The sequence below is a fragment of the Cricetulus griseus genome, assembly GCF_003668045.3.
Source record: "Cricetulus griseus strain 17A/GY chromosome 1 unlocalized genomic scaffold, alternate assembly CriGri-PICRH-1.0 chr1_0, whole genome shotgun sequence".
In the NCBI taxonomy this organism is placed as follows: Eukaryota; Metazoa; Chordata; class Mammalia; order Rodentia; family Cricetidae; genus Cricetulus; species Cricetulus griseus.
In genome coordinates this window covers 260,576,205-260,602,030 of record NW_023276806.1, presented here as the reverse complement: position 1 = coordinate 260,602,030, position 25,826 = coordinate 260,576,205, and the positions used below count along the sequence as shown (strand labels likewise).

Below are 25,826 nucleotides of genomic sequence, written 5' to 3'. Positions count from 1 at the left end.
ACTAAGCGTCACATGCATCAAGCTAGTGGTGGGGGTCGGTGTGGGGGCAAACAGTTGAGATGCAAGTAATCAGGGCTGGAAAGGCTACTTTTGGCTCGTCCTATAAGGTCTCGAAGCAGAGACGGGGCAACATGCAGGAAGAGCCGCTTACTCTTCAACCTGAACCTGACACAAATTAGTAGTCATGGTGGGTGTGGATAGTCTACTGACATCTCTTGAATTGCATATGAATGTAACTCATTGCTGGGTCTAACCCTGACTTCTCCTGATGGTATAAAGGCAGGACCAGATCAGAGGCAGAAAAGATTCTCAGGGCCAGGCCCAGGAAAGAGGAGGGGGGGTGTCCAGGTGAAGACACCGACATTGTTTCTACAAGAAAGTGTTGTTACATTGTTGCAGTATGTTATCTAGCAGACTGTATATTCAGAGCTCCACAGACTGTTTCCCGAGGACAGGGCCCTACAGCCTCTCAAATGTGATTCATGGGTACCGTCACCAAACACCCACAAATAACAAGTGACTTCTTTCTCTGGATTAAAAGTCTTGTCAAGAGGAGATCTTATCTCTAAACTGCCCACATGCTGACCATTCCGCCTTTCTAACTTGTTGCCCCTGCTTCTTGCAGGATGGTCACCAATCAGGATGCTAACACAAAGCTCTCAGAGAGAGCCACGCAGTACCTAGATGCTCCGTGTGGGTACCATGAAACGCCACTGGCAGTCAGGAGAATGGCAGCCACGCCTGTAGCTCAGCACAGCTTCAGAGAGGCCTACATGAGGTACATGGGTGTAGCCAGAGACCAGGGGTGGGAGACAACCTGGACAGTGGAAGGGTTTCTCAGGGAGATGGCAGGAGCCCTCACGTATCTGGCTCTTGAGCCTAAGTGGTAAGGAGACCGTGTCCCAGTCTGAGCTGACCTTGTGGGGTCCCCTCTGCTGGAGACCCTAAAGCAGAGCCAGTCTAGCAGTTCAGTCCCCTTCTCCCAAAGCCACCAACCACTCCAGTTCCAGGACGCCTCTGGCTCCTGAGTCCACTGCTTCCAGAACGGGCTCCCTGAAGACTAGCAAGCTGCTTCAGCAGCACCTTCAGTCTGAATGTGGGCATGGCATCAGCCATGCCTATCAGTAGTAGGGTGTGAAGGAAAAAGAGAGAGGCCTTATTCGGAGATTTATTAATTTAATAGAAAAATCAAGGGACTCTCCTCCCCCTTTCCTTCTGAAGCAGATGAAAAGCAAAATCTGACCCCACCAAAAAAACAAAAACAAAAACCCACACCCACATTCCTAGTGTAGTTTTTATTGCTCTCAGAAGCGCTGTATTGGATGATAAGCAGGGGGAGGCCTATGAGGGCAAAGCCTGCAGCCTGGACTCCTCCGGCCATTCACAGACTCAACACTCAGCTGATCCCAAAGGCTCAGGGCTTCTCAGGAAGTCAGAGGCATTAGTGAAATGGCAAAGACTCTGAGATTGCTTTATCCGGGGCCAGGTGCATGCATGGCAGGGCCCATTGGCCTGTTTCCTTCAGATTTGTGAGGTGACAGTGAATTAGGGAAGGACAGAAACCTCAAGCAGACAGAAAGAAAACCCCATCATGGAGGGAGCTGGCCCTCAGGAGTGCCCAAGATGGCTCACAGTTGACAGAGGCCAGGGCAGGCAAGCTTTCAGCTGAAGGGGAGAGATTCAGTGTCTCAGTTTGCTTGACTTAACCCTTCACCCTTATAGGCAGCTGTGATTGTAGCTGTCACCCAAGAGCGATAGGAGCAGTCTGTGACCACTGTTGCGCATGGACCGTAGAGGCCAGGAGCGCCTTTTGTAAAATTGGCATGCTGCCTCACGAGGTCCCCAGCACTGAGGGCCATGCAGAATCAGGCCTGCCCGGGTCTACTCTTAGTCTTCTCCAGGCCTCCTCATTCCAGTGTGCCCTATGAATCTTCTCTGCCTTTACTTTTAACTCTGGCTGCAGCATGCCAGAAAGAATACCCGGTTTTTCCTTGTTAGAAAACATGAAATGACTTTAAAAGGGCCTGTGGAAGGATCCAGACAGAAGGTAAAAGCATATGATGGTGTTTCCCAAGGAACTACGTCTTCCAGAAACTAGGGAGGACTTCCTTCACTGAGTGAGAAGGGAAATGTGCCTCCAGGGCCAGCCCAGGGGACCCTGGCAAGGCACCAAGTGCAGGCAGAGGACCCCTGTTCTCTGCCAGGACAGCTTATGTCATTGAGGTGGCAGTGGGCAACAGTGGGTGTGGAGGGCAGCCATGACACTTGCCTGGGTAGAGGCAGAAGATGAGGACAGGGACAAGCTGCGAGCCAGCCACAGACCAATTTGTAAAAATAAATTCTAATGCTAACAAGCACTAAAAGTGTCTGAGAACAAGGAGGCCTGATGGTGACACCACCTCCTGAAGAGTGTCCCAGGGGAGTCCCATAGGCTGGAGCCCCCCAGGCACCATGGCTCTGAGGTGTGGGGCCCTGGTGGTCTTCCCATCTGACCCTTTGCAGGACTGCAGCCTGCTGGCTACAGAGGATGAGGGGACCATGGAGCTGTATGGAGGCGCTGTATGAACTCAAGGATTCCACATTCTGCAGAGTTCTCGGGCGTTCACTTTAAAAACAGACGTAAGGTGCTTTAGACACAGCCCCCAGGGAGGCAGTGCCAATGGTGCTGCAGAGGATGGAGGGGTGGTCTTCAGCCCCTGGGCAGGGGAGGGACAAAGGGGCCAGATCTACATTCAGTGTGTGCTTATCTCTAAGACTTCCTCCCCCCAGGCTAGAAGCAGAGGTGCCAAGCAGGGCAGGACAAATGAGTTCTGTAGGACAAGGATCCAGCTGACCTGCCCCCATGAGGACAGCGGCACCCATGAAGAGCCAGTGTCCTGGGGTGCAGGGCACAAAGTAGGGGCCAGGTTAAGTTCCCAAAAATAACAGATAAGAAACAAAAGCCTCATTCTAAGTTTAAGAAGGGAGAGCAGCCAAGGCCGCCTCTTGGAGGCGGAGTTCTGGGGGAGCCCCATGGCCCCACCACCTTCCCCAAGCCCGCCTCTGTCCCCGCAGAGGGCCGATGGGACCCTGGGTGCTGGCTGACCATCTTCACCTGGCAGCTGAGTTCTTTGCTCTTGGCTCAAGTTTTGTTAATATTAGTCACCAGTTAATAAGAAAAATAGTCTCTAAGTGTCTCTTTCCCTCGCTCTGTGTGTTCGGTTTTTAATTGAGTTAATTGGATACCGCGTCAGGTTACGGGTGTTCAATCACAGCATTAATTATTCCTTTTTCTTAAGCTCTTGGTTGCCGTAGCTGGAGCCTTTTTCTATTTCAGTCACTCCTATCAGTCTTCGGACTCCGAAGGAAGCTTTAAAGACAAAAGAGAAGGTTAGAGGCTAACCTCACCAAGGCACCCTCGCTGACCTCCCCCTCCATCCCTTCCTCCAAGCGTGTGGCCACTGTAGTACCGGAAGTCACAGTAGAGCAAGAGGAGGGCACAGACCTCCACAGCCTCACACCAGGAGCCAGAGTTCCCTGGCCCAAGCTGCTGCCTCCCAGGACCACCATGATGAGCCATCAGTCCAGGGTGTGGTGGTAGCTGGGTGACCCCAGCATGTGAGCTGGCACATCTGTGCTCTTTACCTGCTCCCACAAACCCCAAGAATGTCAGGATGAGGAGCGGGGATCCACTGGCAAAAACGCCCAGGACGAAGCTGATGAGGGGAGAGAGGAGGATGGTGGCCCAGCACAGGAAGTTCAGGAGGGTCCACGGCCTGCGGGCAGGCTTGATCGGCTCCCCTGGGAATACACCCTTCTGCTTGTACATCTCTTGCAGGGCGTCCTGGGAGTGAAAGGGAGAACAGGAAGTTGAGATTGCCAAATGGGACTCTGATGCAGGAGAAAACTTGGCAATAAAAGCCACTTGGCCAAGTGGCTTTTTAGAGATAAGTCTTCTTAGAGATAAACACACACTGAATGTAGATGCAAGCCACAGAATAAAGCAGACAACATCCTGGCACAGGCACAAATAAAGATGACAGACATTCTGGACCCCAGGAGGATAATGGGTGTGTGGGTTTGTGGTTTATGGTCTGAGCTGTGTGAGCTAAGAGCTTCCTACACACCTACTGTGCTGGACAACTGTCACAAAGGAGGTGACAGACTTTATCCAGGTTTCCAAACAAGTGGGCATGAAGCCAGCCATACTAAGCTCATATGGTTTTCATTCCCTATTTGTTGGTTGTGTCTTGTTTTATTCTTAATACTAATTCCATCACTTCATTTAAAAAGCCTTGACCAGAGTTTTCTATTTTATTAATATTCTTTTTTTTTTTCTTGTCCAACCTTGGCTGTCCTGGAACACTAGCCTTGAACCTCAAACCTCTGTCTCTTGAGTGCTGGGATAAAGGTGTGTTCTACTACACCTGGCTTCTTCGTCACTATTTATTTAACATGCATTGGTGTTTTGCCTGCATGTCTGTGTTAGGGTGCTGGATCCCCTGGAACTAGAGTTACAGACAGTTTTGAGCTTCCATGTGGATGTTGGAAGAGCAGCCACCCAGCTGGTTAAGAAACCACTGAGCCATCTCTGTGGCCCCTTTATTAATATTCTTTTTGTTTGTTTGTTTGTTTTGTTTTTTCGAGACAGGGTTTCTCTGTGTAGCTTTGGAGCCTATCCTGGCACTCCGCTCTGGAGACCAGGCTGGCCTCGAACTCACAGAGATCCATCTGCCTCTGCCTCCCGAGAGCTGGGATTAAAGGCGTGCGCCACCAACGCCCGGCTCCCTTTATTAATATTCTTGAGGAAAGCATTTGGCATGCAGTAGGAACCTGATACACCGGGAGCGCTGTACACACAGCACACAGCCCATAGTACTGCTCTGCCACCGGCTGATTTTTGTTCTCCACTTGCCCTTAGGCCTTGGTTTCCATTTTCATCTTTACATGCTCATTTTAGTCTGTATCTGCTACTTCTCAAGTTCCTCTGAGCACTTTGTTCTATTGGGCATTGGTAAAGGTTTGCTTCCTTGGGCATTTTGTCCTGGCCTTCAGCTGAGTCCCATCTGTGCAAACCCTGAGCAGTCTGCCTCTGGGATTGCCTCCTCCAGCTGTGCACCCTGAGGGGACTCTCTGTGTACCACTTTCTATTCTAATGTCTCCATCTTCTGGGACTGTGAGGTTGGCCAGCATAGTCACCAGGGCAACACTTTTCAACACAGAGGAGGAGGCAGGTGGGGACAAGTTCAACCTTCCCTAGGCTGACTTTCTAGAAGGGTGGGCCTCATGTGGGGCACATGCTACCACCTTACTGTCCTTCGAAAAGTCACATCTCACCATCTGGCCCCATGGAGGCTTTTGGGGGCCTGAAAATACTGGCAGGGTGTGTAGCATCAACATAGGCCCCTTCCTCTCAGGTCTAGCTCTCTTCCTTCCTTGCTCTCTGGAGTTCCCTTACTTCCTTGGGAGCTGCTCAGAACACTGGAAAGAACTGTTTACTGCAGGCTTTTCTGGTCATCTGATTTCCACCAATGCTGAAGTGGACACTTATTGTCCCAGGAAGTGGGCATAGGGTGAGCATGCACTGTGGAGTGGGAACTGGGCACGTGTGGTCTCAGAAGTTCCCCGGGCGTCTGCTGTGGGCCCCCAGGACATAAACTTGCTGCTGTAAATCTGGGGGCTGCCCACGACATAAGCACACTGTTGTAAATCTGGGCAATATCTGCTACACAAATACAATTTCTTTTATGTAAAAAAGGAACAAATATGGTAAAATGCCATCAACACAATTTCACATGTGGGACGCTGTGCAAGGCTTCCACACAGCTGTACACACCAAGCACTATGCCAGGCTTCATACTTCACACAAGCATTGACTTCTCAATTTTTAAGAAAAAGAGAAGAATCAAATGAGGTGAAGAGCACCAGTGTTTGGTGTCCAAAAGGGAACTGTGTGGCACCTGCCTGCCCTCCTTACCACCTCGCCTGCTTCGGGGGTGGGACCACGGCAGGCAGGAGCCTTTACCTTCTCCTGGTACAGCTTGTGAAGCCACTGGGCCGCGTCATTCTCATCTGCTGGGATGTCTTCCAGGGGGAACCTCCTGTTGCATCAAGAAAATCAAGAATAAAGTGAGAGAATGAAAACCATCTACTCAAAGTTGGGAGGGAGCAACTGAAACAAGCAGGCAGCAAACTAAGTTCCTGACAGCCCATCTGACACAGTGAAACCCCCTTCCCCTCCCACACACTCACATGAGGGCTAAAAGATGCCTCTACAGCTGAGGACACTTGTGAGCCACCTGCCTGAGGGAGCATGCCTCGACTTCCCCATAGGGTGGTTGCAGTGGCTTTGGTCTTTCCCAATACAGTCACCATTGAAGATAATCAAGACAAGTAAGTGTCTGTGGCATTTGATCTTGACTGTCACCTTTATTGGACTGAGAGAGTCTAGGAGACAGAGCACACTCTGGGGGTGTCTATGAGGGTGTTTCCAGAGGGGGCTCTGACCTGTTCATTTGTTGACTCCATGGCTGGATTTCATTTTGAATATACTGTTGAGAGGTCCTGTAACTGTGGAAGGTGGGACTGGCGGGGGTGTGCCTCTGAAGTATATATATTGTCCCCTTCCTGTCATTCTCTCTGCCTCTTGGCCACCATGATGTAAGCTTGCTCGGTTCTGCCCAAGTGCTCCCCACCCACGATATTTGAATCTCACCTCAGCCCCCCCACAATGGAGCCGCATGGCCATGGACTGCACTTTGACACTAGGAGCTAAACAAACCCTAGGTTGTTTATGCAGAAGTGACCTCCACAAGGTGAGCTGAAGTGCCCAGAAAGGAGGGAGGGAGAGGGTGAGGAAGGAATGGAGGGGGGAGGGAGGGGGAGAGACAAACAGATTCGGGGAGAGACAGAGATAGACAGGGACAGACACTGCACCTGGGTTAAAGACTCTACAAGGCCACATAACCAAGCTTCAAGGCTATGGAGAGTTCAAATGCTGCAGATACAGTCAAATTATCCTAAATTATTTTTAGTCTCTTAGAAAGCCATCCACTGCCCACCCTGTGTCTGACATAGCATCCTGGGGCTATCAAAAGCTTACAATATATTCTAAGCAGATTACCAGTTCCCACTAACCCAAAGGCTAAGATGCCATGAGCTAGCCTCTGAGCCCTGCAGCAGACCCCTTGCTCTATCTGTGGCTCTTACCAATGCATTTGACAAATACTTCTGAACTTTCTTTGTTCTGCAACTAATAAAAATCTCATATAACTACTTCCACGGTGGAAAATGGCATTTGGGGAGACTTCAATGTGTGGTCTGAGGCCATGGCCACTCACACCTGACTCTAGAGCAAACTGTCTCTTGTTCCCTTTGAGATGAGGATGGTGGCTGTGTCAGTAACTTTTTGTTAGAAATGCCGTATGACTGCTTCAAGACAAAACTACATATCGCAAGTAAGAAAAGTATTCAACACTGAGAAATTTTAATCTCAGCTAACAATAAAGGTTTCCATGAAGACCCTGAGCTGTATGAACCCCTACCCTGGGAGTCTGTTGTAAACAAACAGGTGGCTGCCTAGCAACTATAGGTGAAGCCTTTTTTGCAGTCACCTGGCTCAGGCCTTGCTGTGAAAATAAATCAGACTGTGAATAAACAGAGTATGAACTTCACACAGAAGTGCCAGGAAGTCTTCTCCATCACTTTTACAGTGGAGACCCTAAAGAGATAGAAATGCTGTGCCCATAACCCTGCGGCTCACAGGGCATATCTGGTACATGGAGCTCTGCCATGTGTGGAAAGCACACATCTTTGTCTTCTAGAAACATCTGATGGCAAGAGCTTCACTGTCCCCAGGAGGAGCAGCTCAGCTGCTGTGCTTGACTTGAAATCACATGCTCAGAGAGTGATGCTGAGCCACTTGTGGGGACAGCCAGTTAGCTGAGCCCTTTGTGGGGACAGCTAGCTAGGACTCTGTCACCTAAGAATAAGTGTTTGTGTCATAAGCTTCTTTAAAAAGCTAAACCCAAGCAAGGCTGTGGTGGCCCACACCTTTAATCCCAGCAGAGGCAGATGGATCTCTGAATTTGAAGCCATCCTGGTCTATAGAGCTAGTTCCAGGACAGCCAGTGCTACACAGAGAAACTCTATCTTGAAAACCAAAAAGGAAGACCCAGAGCTGGGCATGGTGGCCCACACCTTTAATCCCAGCACTTGGGAGACAGAGACAGGTTCATGGCCAGTCTGGCTACACAGTGAGACTCCATTCCAAAACATAGTAACTACTACTGGGAGGGAAGGAGGAAGGGAGGGAGGAAAGGAGGGAGAGAGGGAGGGAGGCAAGGAGCAAGTGAGCGAGCAAGCAAGTTAAGTCCCAGTGGCACATTCTTGTTAATGCCAGAACTGGGGATGTAGAGCAAGAGAATCAGGTGCACCAGGCCAGCCTCAGCAAGTTTGATGGGCACTAGACAGGGAACTGCAGTACCTCACAATGCCCAGGAGATGGCACTAAGCACTGGTGTTCACCCAAGGACTAGGGTGATCAGTGCCCTCCTCATGTGGACACATCCCAAGTCCCCCAGGTGTCATTAGAAAACCTAGGCATTCTGAGCCCTCTGCAAACTGTATTTTCTAGTGTGCCAAGTGTTTCACATCCTAGGGCTTCCTTTGTTTCACTACTCTTGTGCTTTGAAGCCATTATAAAGTCACAGGGGGACACAAACACTGTGTTTGTGACTGCTGAATGAATAGATACAAGGGGGGGAGGGGGATACATGAGATGGGTGCTTTGCATCCCGGGGATGGAGGACACCACACCTGTTTCATCTGTTTTAACATTTTCAGACTTCATTTGTCTGGACGTAAATGCAATTGTAAATAAGGGGGGGAAACTGCTGTGATGAGCTTGGCTCTGGGAGGCCCCCATGGTGGTCCCACAGCTCTTTCTTATAGAAAGAAAGGCCACGTGAACTGTCCACAGCCCGAGACAGATCTGTGCGCTTAAGCTGAGGCCCCGAGTGGCTGTGGCTGTGTGGCCATGTCTAGGGACCTTTCCACCTCAGCACACATATCCAACCCTGTGTGGAGCACAGGGCCACACACCACACAGCACCGCTGCAGGTTCACAGTCACATCAGGGCGAGAGGCAGCAGCGTCTGAGAGGGCAAAGTATGTAAGCCTGTGCCTTCCAAGGGCTCCGTCCATCTGTCCGTCCGTCCGTGTGCTGGGGCCTGTGCAGGGAGGGCTTGTCACAGTCAGGGTGGAGCTGGGGGGGCACCTCCTACAGCAAGAGGACTAAAAGGTTCAGACCTATTTCATGGCTCTCCCTGGGGTGGGTGTGTGTGTGTGTGTGTGTGTGTGTGTGTGTGTGTGTGTGTCACATATACGCACACACTACCACATACATTATGAAAGAAGTACAGAAAGTAAAAGATGACAAGACACATGTAAGTGGGGTCCTGCTGGTTTCCTGTTCTTGGCAGCTAGAGCTTGAGCTCTAGTTACCCTGAACTGCCCTGGAGTAACTCCACCATCCCAAGGCTAACATCATCATGCCGGCATAGAGAACAGAGGTCCCTTGAGGCTATGCACAGGCAGGCTTGTCCTGTCACAGCTCCTAGAGAGCTGTCACCCTTGAGAGAGACATGAGGGAAGGCCCTTAGCTGTGACTGCAGGGGCATGCTGAGTGGTGGGAAGTTTCATCTGTGCAAAGTTATCCACCCTAGTGCTATGGTTTTGTTCTCTACTGTCTCTCAAAGACCATGTGTTAGCAGCTTGGTTCCTGAGGAGACCCTACTTTAAAAACATGGGGCCCAATAGGAGGTTCTTGGTTATGGCCATCCTTGGACAAGTCAGCATAGTGGGAGGTCCTAGGGTCATGGCCATCCATCCCTGGAGGGACCAGCATAGTGGGAGGTCCTTGGCCATGGACCTCCATCTCTGGAAGAGTTAGCACCCCGACTCTTCCTCCTTAACCAACCGGCTGATGAGGTGGTTGCTATGCTCAGCCATGTGCTGACCCCACTTTGGACCCAAGCAAAAGAGACTCAACCTTGGACGGAAACTGTCAAAACCCTGAGCCTAAACAAAGTTTCTTCTTTGTAAGTTGTCTCAGGTATTTGTTACAGTGATAGGCAGCTAACTAACACATGTGACCACCTAAGGCTCAGTGTTAATCACCACAGTCTCTTGGGTGGTCCCCTTGATGGAAGATGAGCAACATGAAGGAGAGGACCTTAGGCTCACTTGCTGACCTCAACCCCAGGCAAGCTCCCAGAACAGGATACAGGGGCCTGAACCTCAGTTAACCATTTGTTACAAAGTCCGGGAGGAAAAAGTCAACAAGCTTCCTGTTTAAGTTTACAACCTTATTTCTGGAAGCCCCCTCACAGTGTAATTTGTAAACCGGCAGGAGCTCAAGTCAACTTACAAGAACCAAGCACAGGTGTCAAATGAGAGTGAATTTGGGTGCACTGTTTCCTCAGGAGACACAGAGATGAACATCACCTTGGCTATGGCCCCAGCCAACACTGAGACATGACTCCACCCACCCTGTCTAACCTTGACTTTGTATTCAAGAAGGCAGGCTGCCTCTGTGTGAGGTCTTGGCATGCCTCAGGCAGTTTCAATGGGTCCTGACAGTGGCTGTGTCACAGAAGATGGCCCTGCAGGCACCATCACCTGGGCTCGGAAGAGCAGGCAAGGCCTTCCCCAATCAGAACTTCCCAGACCACTATCTAGAAGTTACCAGTCAGAGCCACTTGGCGACAGTGCCACTCTACCAGGGGCTGTGTAGGAGGTCCCATGTCACCAGCTCACATCGAGAAATCAGAGGTTAGCATTAATTCACCAGACTGTGTGACTGCTGCCCAGGGGAGAGCAACTGACACCGGCAGGATTTGGGGCCGGGCTTTCCTCAGAGAGACGTGCACAGGTGTCCACTGAGACTAAGAGACAGACAAGAAACGATCCTCACACTGGCCAGGGAAACACAGCTAGAGACACTAGGGGCTTCTGTGTTGCCTTCCTGTGTCCCGTGTCCTCAGGAGCTCTAACAGCCCTGTGAAGGGCGCTCACCTCACACACATGTCTGCCTCATATTTCTTTCCATAGAGGATCCCCAGCAGGGATGGGTTCTTACTCCCTCTGAAGTTCAGGGTCACATCGTAGATAGCTGCAACTGTGGGGAGGAGACAGGGTCAGTGAGCCACACACTGGGGGGAGACACTCAGCACTGACATCAGCACCATGCTGAAACGCACTCGTTCATTTGGGTCTGCCCCTCCCCATCAGAGCAGGGTTATGATCTTCACCCCCGGCTGGCTCTTTGCGAGTGCTCGCTGCTCTCTGCTGCTGGTTCCAGCCTGCCCAGTACTCTTGGGCCCTTTCTGTGGCTTGTGTAACTCCTTCGAGAGGAAGCAGACATCTCTGTTCTGACCTTCTCCTTTATAAAATGTTTTATATTATTTACATTTTGTTACTTTGACAGTTTCCCACTAAGCAGTATTTTATCATCCTCAAAGAGATGTGAGGACCTGATAACATGTCAACAGCCTATTTCCACCTTTCCCTGTTATCTATACATACATACATACATACATACATACATACATACAGAGAGAGAGATTAAAGCTTTTCTTTTCTTTTTAAGACAAAGGCTCATGTAGCCCAGGCTTGCCTCAAACTATCTTGAAAATGATCTTCTGACCCTGATTTCATCTCCTGAGCACTGTGACTACAGGCATGTGCCTGGCTTATGGGGTGCTAGAACACAGGACCTCAGGTATTCTAGGCAAGCCCTCTACCAACTGAGCCACACCCCCAGCCCCATTAACGTCCTGCTGCATACAGGGGACAAGAAGCTTCTCACCATGGGTCCCAGTCTCCTACCTGTCCCCCGGAGGCACTGGACTGTAGTGGTGAAGCCCTTGGTGCGGGGCAGCAGGTGGTACTTGAGTGGGGGCAGCCCCTTGGAGGCAGCCACCTCCATGCTGATTCGGTGCTTGGTCTCTGTGAACCGTGTTCCTTCGCAGTACAGGAGAAACTATGTGCAGGAGGAGCGCAGGGTAGGGAGAGGCAAGGGGGTTATTCCTGGGCAGCTGGGATGGAACCAGAGCCCCTAACTCAAGCCCCTAACAATCTAGGTCTTACACGCCACACCAGCACCCGCGCGCGCGTGCGCAAGCGCGTGCGCGCGCGCAGCTGGATGCACAGAGAGGCAGACGTGCAGAATCATCCAGCAACAACCACGTGGTGTCATCAAAATGGCGTTTTATTTTAGGGCTGCAATCTGCACTCCAGTCACATAAATGAATGCATACAGAATGGTTTTCCTGAAAGAACTCTCCAGAAGAAGAGAAACCTCAAAGGTGTCTCTGGGCAGCAGCCTTTGATCAGAAAAGGGAGCATCTGTTGTCCCCAAGCACAGTGTGAGAAATGTGAACTAAGAAGCCAGGCTTCCAAGAGTAGACAAGAAAGATGAGATATGCTATGCTATGCTATGCAGTGCAGGGGTGGCTCTCCCACCTCCCTGAGCCCTAGGAGGTGGAGCCCTGTGCCAAAGCAGGGCTTGCCGCAGAGGGAACAGCGGAAGCTGTGTCCAATGGAAGAGGACAAGTCTCAAAGATTAAGTGGGATGGTCTCATGGGCGTGTGTGTGTGTGTGTGTGTGTGTGTGTGTGTGTGTGTGTGCGCGCACAGGCTAGAGGTCAACCTTGGAGTGTGGCTCCTCAGGCACTGTCACCTTGGTTTTTGAGACAGGGTGTCTCAATGGCCTGGAGCTTGCCAAGTATGTTAGGCTGGCTGGCCAGTGAACCTCAGAGACCCACTCATCTCCACCTCCCCAGTGCTGGGATTAATTGTATGTTCACCACAGCCTGGCTTTTCTATTTGGGTTCTGGGGCTCAAACTCGGGTTCTTACACTTTTGTGGCAAGTATTTTACCGAATGAGCCATTTCCCCAGGCAGAGATTTTACAATGTATAACTTGGGCCATGGCACACAGGAGGACTGCGTTGCATCCACAAGCCACTGCCATCTCTCGGTATATGCAGCAAACTCACCCACATGTATTCTGGGTAGTCTGACAAGCACTGCAGCCCCTCCTTGACAATGTCCCGGTCTTCTTCCCACTTCCTTTTGCAGAAGACGATCTCTAGGAAGTACCACGTCCAGCCGATGAGAGGCACGCACAGCAGCTCCCTCTTAGCCAGCACCTTGGAGCTCTGCAGGGAGCAGGGAGGCCAGTGGCACCTGTCAGAGGTGGAAAGGGCCTGGCCAGAAGCCCCACAGCCACCCCAGGGTCTCGGGTCTTGATTTCCCTGGGTCAAAGCATTTGCTATAAATGAGACCCTGGCTTATGAGTGTATGATCCTTGGACCAGCACCCCTCAAGCACACATGGGGAGGGGCAACCCCAGGAACTATTCAAGAACCAAATCTTGTGGGGAGGGCATGGTAGATAGCACCTCAGTTCCAGGGCCCTTCCTGACTTCCAATTTCCTGCCATGGCTTAGGGGCTTTGGCTACACTGAAACCCCTGGCTCCTTTAGTATGGTTTAAATTCATCTGAGGCCACTCAGCTAACTGTAATTATTCAGTTGGTCTTGAGTGGGATCCTCTGGAAGGTGAAAGGTAGTGACAAGAAATGAAGTCACAGGTAATCCCAAGGATAGGAAGGAAATTACAGAGGGTACCACACAGGGAAAACATTCCCCCTCCCATCTACCAGATTGCTCACTTTTAAGGGGGCAAGCCAAGAAACCTCCAATGGACAAGCCTCTAGAGCCTTGGGGACCTCAGATCCCAGAGGTCTCCTCCTGGGGCCCCATTCCACAATTACTCACCCAGCCCCTCCCTGAACTCCCTGTGAGTCATCACCAGACCCCATCACTCACCCAGCCCCTCCCTGACCCCATCGCTCACCCCCAGCACGCCAAACCGCTCACACATGGTCCACCCACAAAGGAAGTCGATCTCAAAGTTGTGGTTAAGGATGATAACTGCGTGCTCCTTCCCAAAGTGGTCCACGGTGGCCTGGTCGGTGAAGAGAGTGCACTCCGTGCAGGACCACCACTCCAGGAGCATGACCAGCTCTGCGGGAGGGTGGGGTCAGCACTGCAAGATGCTTGCCCGTGCCCACCCCTCAGTTCTCACAGGCTCTGGGAGTGCAGGCTTAGACCCACTTCCATCTTCATCTACAGTTCCCATGTTTGCAAGCTTTTCCAAATCACAGCTACGTTGTCTAATGGGAGCTGGGTGGTGACAAATGGGAGAAGCAGGGCCCTGTAGACCTCAGTGGATCCCACTGCCCCAGTGCACAGCCACCATGCCACTTTGATGGGCACAATGCACCATCACACGTCACGTGACCACTAGCTTGCTTGTGTGGAGGATGGGAGAACCCTGCAGGCCATTGAATTAACAGCTGGAAAGTGACGATATGGTGGACATGGCGACGCTTTTGCCTACAACTTTCTCTGGTGTAAGCTGTGGTCCATATTCAGTCTTGTCCACCCCAGACTGATGGAAGAGCTCATATGAGATCCATTGCTGCCCATGAGGCTGTAGGATGCCAAAAGGCACTAAGAGGTGCCGTGGCCAGGAGCTGGGAGTACACTCAGCAGCTGACCCCAACATCTCCACAAGAATGAGGAAGGCCACCAGAACTCAGAACTCAGCCTCCCCCGCCTACAACTGCCAGTGGCAGATTCACGATGGACCAGGACAGTGGCATCACTTGTCTCCTTTGGAAGGTTTAAGGAAAACATATGTTCACCTTCATAAGAAGGTCAGGGTCAGAAGGATCCATGGAAAGAGCTTTGCATGTGTTTGTTCAGCAAAGAATCTGAACATAAATGTGTTCTGGTGGGAAGCCCAAGAAGACAGGCATCCCATATTCACCCATGGTCTCTAGTGAGCCACACCCATCATGGCCAGGTCAAGGAGGGTGGACCAAGATGTAATTGCCACATGTAGGATGGACATAGGAAGCTCCAGTCTTCTGGCTCTGGCCACTGCTCTATGAGAGAAATCCAGAGTCCCCTGCAAAGAACAGTCTCCTGGGGATGGAGCTAGGGAACACTGCCTGACTCAAATGTGGAGCCCACAAGCAGGGTGAGGACTTGGGGGCACAGGAGCTCTCACGTAGTCCCAGAGGAGTGTCAAATGGTGTAGCTGCTTTAGAACATGGCAGAGGTGGGGTCCTTAATGTTTTCCTAACACATTAGCACAGGGCCAGGGGCATCCCATGCTTGTGCCTGAGAGCCACACATGTGTCCACACAAGAGCACACACAGGGGTGGCTCTGCTGCTAGAGGGTGGTGACAGTCATCGCCCTCCAGTCCAGCACAGGCTATCACCCAGTCACAACACAGAATGAAGCTCTGAGGCATGAGCATCTCGAGAGCCCCAAGGACATGCTCTCTGGTCACCATGCACCCTCCATCTCTACTTGAGGCCAGGACCCTGCTAACTGGCTTCTCTGCCCTTCCCAGGGATTGCAGTCAGGGAGTCTCATGGGGACATATCTGACTTTCTAGCTTGCTTCCCATGTTTTTCTGAGAGATCATTTGTTTTCTTTTCTTGAAGGGTTTGGTGGGTGTGCTGTTCTGGCTTCAGAGTACTGGTAGAATTGGGAGGCTATAATTTAGTGTTTCTTTGTAAACATTTGTGTGGTCTCGTCACCAAGTCATAAGCATAACTCAGTATTATGCTGTAGACATAGGATTTCCAATTTGCCCTCTGCACAACAGCTGTCACATTGTGAGTCAAACTGAGGAGGGGAATCAGGCAGACTGTTGCCACAGCTTCTGAGCAGAGATGCAGATAAAGACACACTTCCCTGTGAGATGGAACATGAACTTTCCTGTAGCTATGGCACACACTATACACCATCCTACGGTCATTCCCTGGGGCACTGCTATCCCCTTCCACCTCTGTCCCTGTTGTCCATGTCCCTGCTGTGACAGCCAGACATAAACAGTGGTATACTGCATACTTTTTTGTGTATCTGCTTTTTTTAAACATAGAAATGCATTTGGAAAAGGGTTCTCTGTACAGAAAGCTTGGTGTCTGTGTGGAGAGATATGGCCAGGACTGGCCTCTACAGACTGCCTGGTTAGCTTTGGGCCCATATAAACAAGATGGGGATGCCTGTGGGGAATGGCCATCTACAGAGCTCACAAAGCTGCATTCTTACTCTGTGGAGCAACTGGGTCAGACTGGCATCAAGTAAACTGCAGGCAGCCACACTCCGCATCCAGGTCAGCGCCACTCCAGCGCCATGGTGCACAGGGTGGGAGTTAGTGGCTGTCTGTCCAGCCACTAATAAATGTACTCAATAATGTTCTCAAATAAATGTACTCTCATACACCAGTACATTCTGACAGACAGGCAGCACCCACACACTTGTGACTAAGGGGCACCCTTGTTTTTCTCTGTGCACTGTGATGTGAACAGGCAGGGGCATTGCGATACTGTGTGCTGGAGGCTGGGCTCAGGGCACTGACCAATTTCTTCCTTGCCTTTTGTTGGTTTGAAAGCACACACAGTGCTGTTAAACCCTCTAAAGTCTCCTTGTCTGTGAGTTGCACAGCCTGCTATGGAAACATCACATGGTTTTAGACTAGGAAAGTTACTCTGGACACCTGTTTTCAGGGCCCCTGGGAGTGTATGACCTCCGGGAGGCTTGAGCTTCACCTAGCTCTATTCTGGGATGGTGTGTAGGGTGTGGCCCCGTCCTTATTGCCCCTTGAGAACCCTGACAGGAGAAGCTTCCCCTTCCCCCTGGAGAGGAACCCTTACACAATGCCCGTATGGGCAGAGACACTTACGGCTCCAGAGCGAGTAGGCCAGGCGGCAGTTGATGCGACGGTAGAGCTGCTTGCTGATGGGCCAGAGGGCCAGTGTGCACAGCTGGGTGAAGTTGATAACCAACCCGCTCACCACAAAGACAAAGCCAATGAGCAGGTGCACCACGAACTGGGTCTTCAGGTAGGCAAGCAGGCCCATGGTCGCTGCTCAGGGGCGGGCACACGGTCCTTCACTGAGAACAGCCGTCCTGCAAGTACAGGGTACAGTGGTCAGAATGTGCAGGGACTCAGAATAGGCTGTGGCCTGGACAGAACTGTCCTCATTCAGGGCCCTGAGAAAGAGATGCCCGGCTCCTAGCTCAGAGATAGGCTCCCTCTGGAAAGCTGAGGAACAAACATGATGCCTATGTGCGTCTCACACAAACTTCACACACACACACACACACACACACACACACACACACACACACACACACACAGAGGCTTTCTGATGCTGGACTATTAGGACAGCCAGCTACCATGCTACATACACATAGCAGGTCTCACTCTCGTCTCTCATGATAGAAACTAGACCTCATGCTGCCTAGAGGGCCAGATCTCCAGGTGACCAAAGCCTGTGGCAGCTTAACTGTGACTGCAAGAGCATGCCAAACCACTTGGCTAGGTCACTGAGTTCTGGAGTAATTTGTTAAACCAGAAGTAGATGAGTGTACTATCAGAAAGAACAAAAACAAAACAAAGACAACAGGAACAAATCTCAGGCACAATGTTTCCTCAACTGCTTTTTTGTCTTCAGTGCTAAATACAAGAACACCACTCAGCCTTCACGCCAGATCCTGCTCTGCTCTGCTTGTGGCTGCAAACTCTCTGCCCATCAGAGCAAGTATGGGGAGGGGCCTGACTCTGTGACTAGGGTGTTGGCCCAAGTGCCTTCAAAACAAGTTTGTTTTTTTGTTTGTTTGTTTTTAAGGCAGAGTCTCACTATGTAGCCCTAGCTAACCTAGAACACAGAGATCTGCCTGCCTTTGCCTCCAGTGTTGGGGCTTAAGGCGTGCACCACCACGCCCAGCACAAAGCAAGTTTCTGAAAGTTATGTGTCCTCAGACCATTTCAAGCTGACACCTACATTTCAAACCCACTTTTAAATATGCAGAGTGTACAGAATCTGCCTTGCTATAAAATATGGCCTTTCAAAGTAACTTTTAATCTTCTGAATGAAACCATAGACACTGACAGCCTGGAGATCTGGCGTCCCTGTGGCTGCTTCATGGCCTCCCTAGGCAGACACTGCCCTGCTTGCTCTCTGCTATGTATTTCCACCTTTTTTTTGCTGCAGGACCTTATCACCACATGGCATACCAAGAGTCTCTTTGGCTTGAAATTCTGCTTGAGATCTTTTTATTGATTACTGTGACCTACTGTCCCATGTCCCAGCCAAACTGAACCTCTTCAGTCTCATTTGACACTTCTGGCACACGGGCTCAGAGGTGAGGCATCTCAGAACTCCACACTGGTACTGTCATGTGAGCTGGGATCACCTACTTGCGAAGCCATGATTCCAACCCAAGCTTGAACCCTCTGTCAGCAGCACAGGCTAGCCCTCTGCACCTGGGGTCACCTCACAGCACTTCTCACCAGCAGCAGCACAGGCTAGCCCTCTGCGCCCTGAGGACACCTCACAGCACTTCTCACCAGCAGCAGCACAGGCTAGCCCTCTGCGCCCTGGGGACACCTCTCAGCACTTCTCAGGTTATACCTTCACTTTTCACCATGATCTTGATCTTGAGAGCTCTGAGGTTTATGCAGCCATCTGAAGGGACTACCTCTTCTTGGTCACGTTAGGTTCAACATTTTTGGTCAAGAAACACCACAGGGCTGATAGGCAGCTCACTCACAGGGGACACCTAACACTCTGCCACCAGGGAAGGGATGTCACTAGAGATCCCTGGCATAAGAGCATGGTATCAGCTAACTACCACAATCCCTACAGGGACTGCCTGAGAGTGGACTAACCCTGGCCATGAGATGGGTCGTCCTGCGGTGGACGGCACTGCCAGACTCACAACCTCTTTCTCCCACACCCCTCTCCATTTCATGATTCCTGCCCTGGTGTCTGGCACCTGTTGTGACCTCTGGGCACTGATGTGACTTGGGATGTCCATGTGACTGGATGTCACTAAGACTTAGACATGGTTTCCAAAGCCAAAAGCTGGGAGACAGAGTGGTCCCTACAGCTCACAGGGTGGTTTCCTGGGCTTTTCCATAACCCTCGTTAAATAATGGGTCTAGTGTGCTCCCGAAGCCAGCCTAGCAATAGAGCATCTTGTCCCTGAAGGAGACCGTCACTTTCAAGGTTTCATCATGGCACTTGAACAGGCTGCTGGAACTCTGGCCTTCCTGGATCACAGGATGATGGCAAGTCAGGGACAAGCCAGCCTTGGTTTCCAAGGAACAGGTGGACTGCTTGCCAGTTGGGGAGGAGGGAGCAAACCTGTGCTGATTACAGGGTTAGTCACACGGAACCCTCTATGTGGCATCAGCATCACTCTATGTGTGCCCTTGTAGGGATCTGACTCAAACCTTCAAATGCCACCACAGCTGGAAATCAGAAGCTACAGAGAGGCTGCCCCCAAAAGATGTGCCTGGGAGGAGAATGGGGGCCCTCTCTTTCCATATATACCAGTCACCGAGAAATAGGACCCTTTCTTGGTTAACTGTGACCTAAAGGAGCCCTTGGTCTTTGCCTGAGATATGTGGGCCTCAGGGAATCAGCAGGACACTGAACCAGCCCACCACACACAAGGAAGGCCTTCCCTAATCCTCTCCCTTAGGACCTCAGGATATGATGGTACTTAGAGACGAGGGCTCACAAAGTGATGAAGGCTGTTGTTTCTGAACTGATCGACAGCATATGTGCTCAGTGGAGAAGAATGAAGGCACAAGTCAGAGGCACCAGCTCTGCCAGCAACTGAACCAAACTACAGGGATTATCTCCAGAGTTCTGAGCCCCGAAATCCCACAACACAGCCTGAAACCTGTGTGCTTACACATCTCTCACAGATATACAGGCTTTTTGGCTCTCTGACCCGATATCTGAGAAACCTTCAGATCCCTTCCCACAGCCAACTTCCTGGTCACAGTTAGTCTCCACCCTCCCATTCCCTGGAGCCTCTCCGTCATCCTTGGTCCCTTTACCCTGATTCCCTAGGGACCACCTCCCAGAATGCCCTCTTATCTGTCAGAGCACTGTCTCTCCAGGGATCCCACACACACTGCCTGGCTGAGGGGTAAGAGTCTTTCAGAGAGGGAAGCTGCAGGGAACCTCTCTGACATGCTCCGAGTCAGTCCAAACTGCTGCTTCTCAGATGTGGGCTGACCCCTGGCCCATGACCTGGGCTGGCTGCCTGGGTAGCAATGGCATTTATAACTTCCAGGATTGCCTTCAGAGACCTTGCAGCCTGCTGTAATCTTTGGTCATTAGTGAGGATGCTCTGGTCAGTCTACTGGACAATGAGCTCAACCCAGCCCAGGTTACCAGAACACAACCTTAGGGTAAACAGGAACGATTCCAGGGGAACCAGAAGTACCTAGATAATCCCAGATGAAACCGCTGACCCACATAACCACGGTGAAGTGTGTGTGGTCATAGACTGCTTAGGTACACCATAAGCCATTTCAATACATAAGCTGTTTATAAATACTACTGAAAGCTAATTACAATAGCCAAAGCTCCCCTACCACCTTGGAACAAACTGAATCCACAGCTCATAGGAAACACAACTAGGAAAGAGAACCAAACAACTGAAGAGGAGTGGGAACAACCGTCCAAGTGCCACAGCTACAAAGCCTGTCACCACCAGCTGGACCACAGCATACACACACCAAGAGCATAGACCCTCCCTCCAGTTGAGGCTTCAGGAACAAGGAGCAATCTTACTCCCTTGTACTGAGTGGGCAACCCACAGCCATGGTCTGCAGCCTTGGGTGTCCACGCTGCAGCATAGTCATAGGCCATGAGGGTCAGGTCTCTCACACAGCATCTCACATGGTCCTTCTGGGCTCCAGTGGACTTGTGTTTCTACTTGTGTTTCTACAAGTTTAAAAAGTAGCAAAAATTACCTTTAAACCATGGCTGACTTCATGGGGATTGTGTAGCATTACATTTCCTTGACTAATGAATTAAAAGGTATAATTAGATGTCACGCCCCAGCCCCTCTGATCCCTGACAGAATTCTGCTCTGTGACACCAAGATGACCCAAGGTTAGCTGACGGCCCCTGGAGCTGGGGACAGCACAGCCATTATAGCAGCATATACATCTGGATTCCGAGAATGGAACCCCAGCCCAATACCAAACTACAAGGCTGCACCCCTCTCCTCCTAGAACAGGTGCCCGGGAGGACATGTGACCCACTTCTAGCTAGTAAAGGGGGGTGGGGTGGGGGAGTAGGGCCTCTAGATGAGGTTTTTGCTGTCCCAGAGAAGGTGATAAACACTTCTCTTAAAACCTCTTCCCCTCTGATCTAGGAAGGGACATGCAAGGCATAGCAGTCATTTGGGATAGTGAAATGACGTGTATAGATACAAGGCCAATGATGATGTTTCTGAGGGGGGATAAGCCAAGGTCTGCTCGCACGCACGGCTGTACACCCTGAGGTCACACCAGCAGCTGCCCACTCAGGAGGCAAGGGCACATATGAGACTCCAGCTCTGTAACCTTGCACCATCATTACTCTGAATCTACCATTCACATAGGTAAAGCACACAACACACAGGATGGTGCCATGGCTACTAAGCGTGTGACTCCAGTCTGCTGTAAGCATACAAACAGCACCAACACTTCCCTGTCTTACATGCCTCACTGATCTGGTTCCCTGTTGTGGAACATTGTTGTAAGATGTGTTATATTTGTTATACTGTGGAACATTTTGTCTAATGATACAAAGATGTGTTGCATTTTTTAGGTTACATTTGTTTAACTCTGTGAAGCTGTGTCACTTTGCCTGCCTAAAACACCTGCTTGATCTAATAAAGAGCTGAATGGCTAATAGCAAGGCAGGACAAAGGATAGGTGGGGCTGGTAGGCTGAGAAAATAAATAGAAAGAAAAATCCAGGGAGAGAAGATCAAGAAGCAAGAAAAGGAGGAGAGGACGACTCCTGGGGCCACCCAGCCACCCAGCCATCCAGGTACACAGCCAGCCATGGAGTAAGAGGTAAATAAATATATACAGAAACAGAAAAAGGTAAAAGCCCAGAGGCAAAAGGTACATGGGATAATTTAAGAAAAGCTGGCTAGAAACAAGCCAGACTAAGGCTAGACGCTCGTAAGAAAGAATAAGACTCTGTGTGTATTTATTTGGGAGCTAGATGGCGGGTCCCCCAAAGAGTCAAAAAAGTAAAAAACAACTACTACTACAATTTCCTGAAAGAACTACTTGGCAGAGGACTCCTCAGAGCAGAAGCCTGAAGTCTCAGAGACTCAAAGCCCACCCCACACCCACTCCTTTGCCAGGGATGCCAGCTGGGATAGCTTTGAACCAGAGAAAAAGAACGCATCACCACTGGAGCTGCAGGCATGTCATCCCAGAATGCAAGCAGAAGCCAAGCAAATTGTGTCTGGCCTCTTTGGCCATTGCACAGGGGCTATGAAGCCATTCATGAGAGCCCAGCATGGCCTAGAACCTCTCTCAACACCTTTGGAGGAATCAGAGGACAAGAGGGAAGTGACAATGTCCCTTGAGTGCTTTTAGTGTTGGACGAGTGACTGAGGCTGAGTGCTAATGGCTCCTGGGCTGTTTCTATAGAATGAGGCAGGGAAGTGGACAGTAGGGGCAGTAGACACAATTCTAATGACAGATCAGGCCCCAGTGCCACCAAGCAAAAAAGCAAGTGAAGAACCCCAGGTCCCTCACTTACCCCAAGTCCCCAGCTCCAGAATCTTTGAGGCCTCCAGGGTGTTTCTGATGGCTGCCCTGGCCCGAGCAGTGGTGATGGTGGTTAGGGAAGCAGAGGGAGGTACAAAGCTCCCAGGCCTGATGACTACACAATGGGCCTGTGACAGGCCTCTGGGCTCACAGGCGTGGCTGTGTTTCTTACACCAGGACACCACTCTAGGCCACGGCAGAATACCACGCTCCAAAGTAGGCATGTACATAGTATAGGTGCACTTACACACACAAGCACACACTCACAAATGGCATACAAGTGAGCAGTAGTCATACATGCATAATACATGCAGGTGCACCACACATGCACATACGTATGTACACTCACATAGGTGAACATGTGAACAGAGTGAACAGCCACATTCGTGAATAGCTACACAATGCATAATGCCCACATGTACACCCCACACATACGACAAGTCAGTCATCTTACACGCGCTGCACGGTATCATGACAGATTGCTCTTAGAGAAGTGGGTGGGTTACTTCCTGCACAATAACCATTACATTACGGTGGTCATTCTTAGTCACACACTTTACTACACACGCTGCAGCTCGCAATGTAAAAAAACTGGTGGAGGTGAATTCTAGCTTTTCCCAGGCATGGAGAGAGCTTGTGTTCCTTCCCTCAGGCCAAGCCCAGCCCCTGTAAATGTGCAGCCTTTCTTCATCCTGTCTGAAGTCTGAGGTCCCAGGACTGCCAACCGGAAGAATCAGATGAGAGGTAACATCTGCCCAGGGGAGAGGTGGGGGCCACAGGAGGTTTGGGAAGAGAAGCTCAGTTGCGGAGTGGGGCATGACGGCACCCCCAGTGCCTGCATGCACTCTGTCTACTACTTTTCTTCTGGATGTCCCACGATGTCCCTGCCCTGCTCCACACTCTCCAGGTGTCACAGGAACACTGAGGAGTCTCCCTGAGAGCGCCTCTCGGGGCAAACCCAGAGGTGCAGGCTGTCTGCAGGCCTTTCATAGGCCTTGGTTCAGCACAAGGGCATTGTCACATTCACATTAGATAGGCACCATACTCTACACATCTAAGCTAGATTTTCAGGAAGGTGGAGATTCAAACAGAACAAACTAAGTTGGTCTCAGAACAACCACCTTAGCCTCCACAGGGTACATGGCAGTGGACTGTTACCACTTGGGACCTGTAGCTACCAAGAAGATTGGCCTGAAAGGTGACCATGGAAGGCTAGAAGAAAGTCCCACTTCCTCTCATGAACTAGGATCATCTTCTACTCCACAGTCAAGTATTTGAGCTCCACATCTGATTATAAACTCAGAAAACCTCAGTAGATGTGTTTTGAGTAAGAAAGCTTCTGAAGTGCTAACCCAGCCAGTGGTAAATAAGAATGATACATGCAGAGAAATACACGAAGAATAGCAAAGGCCACGACGGCTCTCTGTGCTGAGACTGCAGTTGCTAGAAGCATATGCAGTAGCCTGTGGCCGTCCCGATACTCACTGAACCCCAGCATGACTGTGGGCTGCATTCATTCCCACTTCACCCCACAAAGAGACCTGTACTGAGGCAGTGGTCACTCCCAATGGCCACCTTGACACCCCTCCTCAGTTATCCTTAAGGCACCAAACACTACCACAGGAGTTGGGCTACCAGGGCTAAATGTGATAAGGAAACCTGGCCTTCTGCCCCTGAGGCCCCCTGGGAGGGGCCTGACTCAGATCTTGTTAAAGAGGCAGACCCTTCAGGAGGATGGCCTGGTCTGAGAGCTCACCAATGAGAAAAATATGTAAATCCATACCTAAATTCTTCTAACTCGATGTCCTACAACAATTATCTTCTTATGTGTGTCTTTCTCTCTGTGGTCCCCAAACTTTATGCCAAATTCAAGTTTTGTTCTATAATTTATCCTAGTAACTCCACCCTACAGTGGCCAAGGCCACAGTCCCCAAGGTCGAGGTGTCCTGACTGCTGCTGGGAACCGGCATGACCTTCTTGTTGGAAGGATGAGCCTGGCTTTCTATGTTTGGGGATACAACACTCTTTCTGCTCAGAGAGTGACCAGGGAATCTAGGTCAGTAGGGTCAGTACCCTCAAAGCCACTCTGAGGCTGTCCCTGCTCTTCACTTCCTGACAGGAAGCAGGACCTCCATCAGGGCTGCCTTCTGTTCTTCCCACCCAGGCAGGGACTTGGGACACCCTGGCTCCTTACCTGCCCTTCCACTTCCCTCTCCCTGGGCTCTGGATTTCCGATGGCTGGGGAAGTCTGCAGCCTCTTCCCACAGCAGGGCAACAGGATTCAGCTGGCAGGAGTTGGGATAGCACAGTGACCACTCAGCTATGTCCCAGAGCATAAAAATAGCCATTCTGCCAAGTGGGTGAAACGTCAGGGCTGGCTGTGTGGCCAGCTCATGTTCACACTTGGCACATGAGATGGGCAGGGCTTGTGGAGCAGGGCAGAAAAACAGTGTGCAAGAAAGCAAGCCTGCAGGAGCAGAGATGCCCAACCCAGACTGCCCACTCAGCAGCCTTACCACCTCATTGCTCCTCAGGGCCAGCCTCATGTGGTGCTCTACTCCCCAGCCACAGGAAACTGGTGGGTGGAACAGTGGCACACACATGGTCTCACACAGGAAGGCTGTGCTCTCATGGCCTCCTTACTCTAAACACAACTCAGTGTTCTGATCTGTGCACTTTCTGCCTGACTTCATCAACCACAGGAAGCAGCTGCATCTGGGCCATACCATCTCTTGCCAGGCCAGCGGTGTAGGGTCTTTCCCACAGTCACTTCCCCCCAGCCCTCATCTATACTGGGCGGGGACAACAGTCCCTTCCTCTGTGGAGTAAGGGCCACAGGCTAGAGACTCAGTCTAGGATTTAACTAGCGATAACCAAATGTCCCAGGGTCAGCTGACAGAGTGGCGAGGAGAGAGACCACTGAATACAGCAAGGCAAAGCAACAGGTAGAAAGAAAGGATGACCCTCGGCTCTGTCTGATGAGGGGGAGAGAGATGAAAATTGAGCAAAAACTACAATCCAGAAGAGAATGAAATGGACCTCCATGCTGGCCACCCATCGGCAAGGCTAGGGACAGGGGCATGCCGAGCTGAGGTGAGGACTGGCTCCTTCCCT

At 50.8% G+C, this 25,826-nt stretch overlaps 1 protein-coding gene across 1 annotated transcript; it reads right to left on the bottom strand.

Annotated features, from left to right (window-relative positions):
• Positions 1 to 1,154: 1,154 nt before the first annotated feature.
• On the bottom strand, positions 1,155 to 25,148 carry Agpat3 (1-acylglycerol-3-phosphate O-acyltransferase 3). The gene is made up of 9 exons (XM_027394352.2): positions 24,907 to 25,148; positions 16,810 to 17,036; positions 13,901 to 14,070; positions 13,040 to 13,201; positions 11,869 to 12,022; positions 11,056 to 11,158; positions 6,005 to 6,080; positions 3,625 to 3,823; positions 1,155 to 3,349 (listed from the first exon to the last, which is right to left on the bottom strand). Exons 2-9 carry the CDS (start codon positions 16,985 to 16,987, stop codon positions 3,261 to 3,263), a joined length of 1,131 nt encoding a protein of 376 aa, XP_027250153.1. The 5' UTR covers positions 16,988 to 17,036; positions 24,907 to 25,148; the 3' UTR covers positions 1,155 to 3,260.
• Positions 25,149 to 25,826: the final 678 nt, after the last annotated feature.

What these genes read in the sequence shown, in the direction of transcription:
- Agpat3 (XM_027394352.2), bottom strand. Translation starts at nt 16,987, where the DNA reads ATGGGCCTGCTTGCCTACCTGAAGACCCAGTTCGTGGTGCACCTGCTC. An exon ending in GGCCTACTCGCTCTGGAGCC is followed by an intron (nt 14,071 to 16,809) that starts GTAAGTGTCTCT and finishes ACCCTCCCGCAG; the next exon opens with AGCTGGTCATGCTCCTGGAG. An exon ending in CCAGTGCCTCCGGGGGACAG is followed by an intron (nt 11,159 to 11,868) that starts GTAGGAGACTGG and finishes TCCTCCCCACAG; the next exon opens with TTGCAGCTATCTACGATGTG.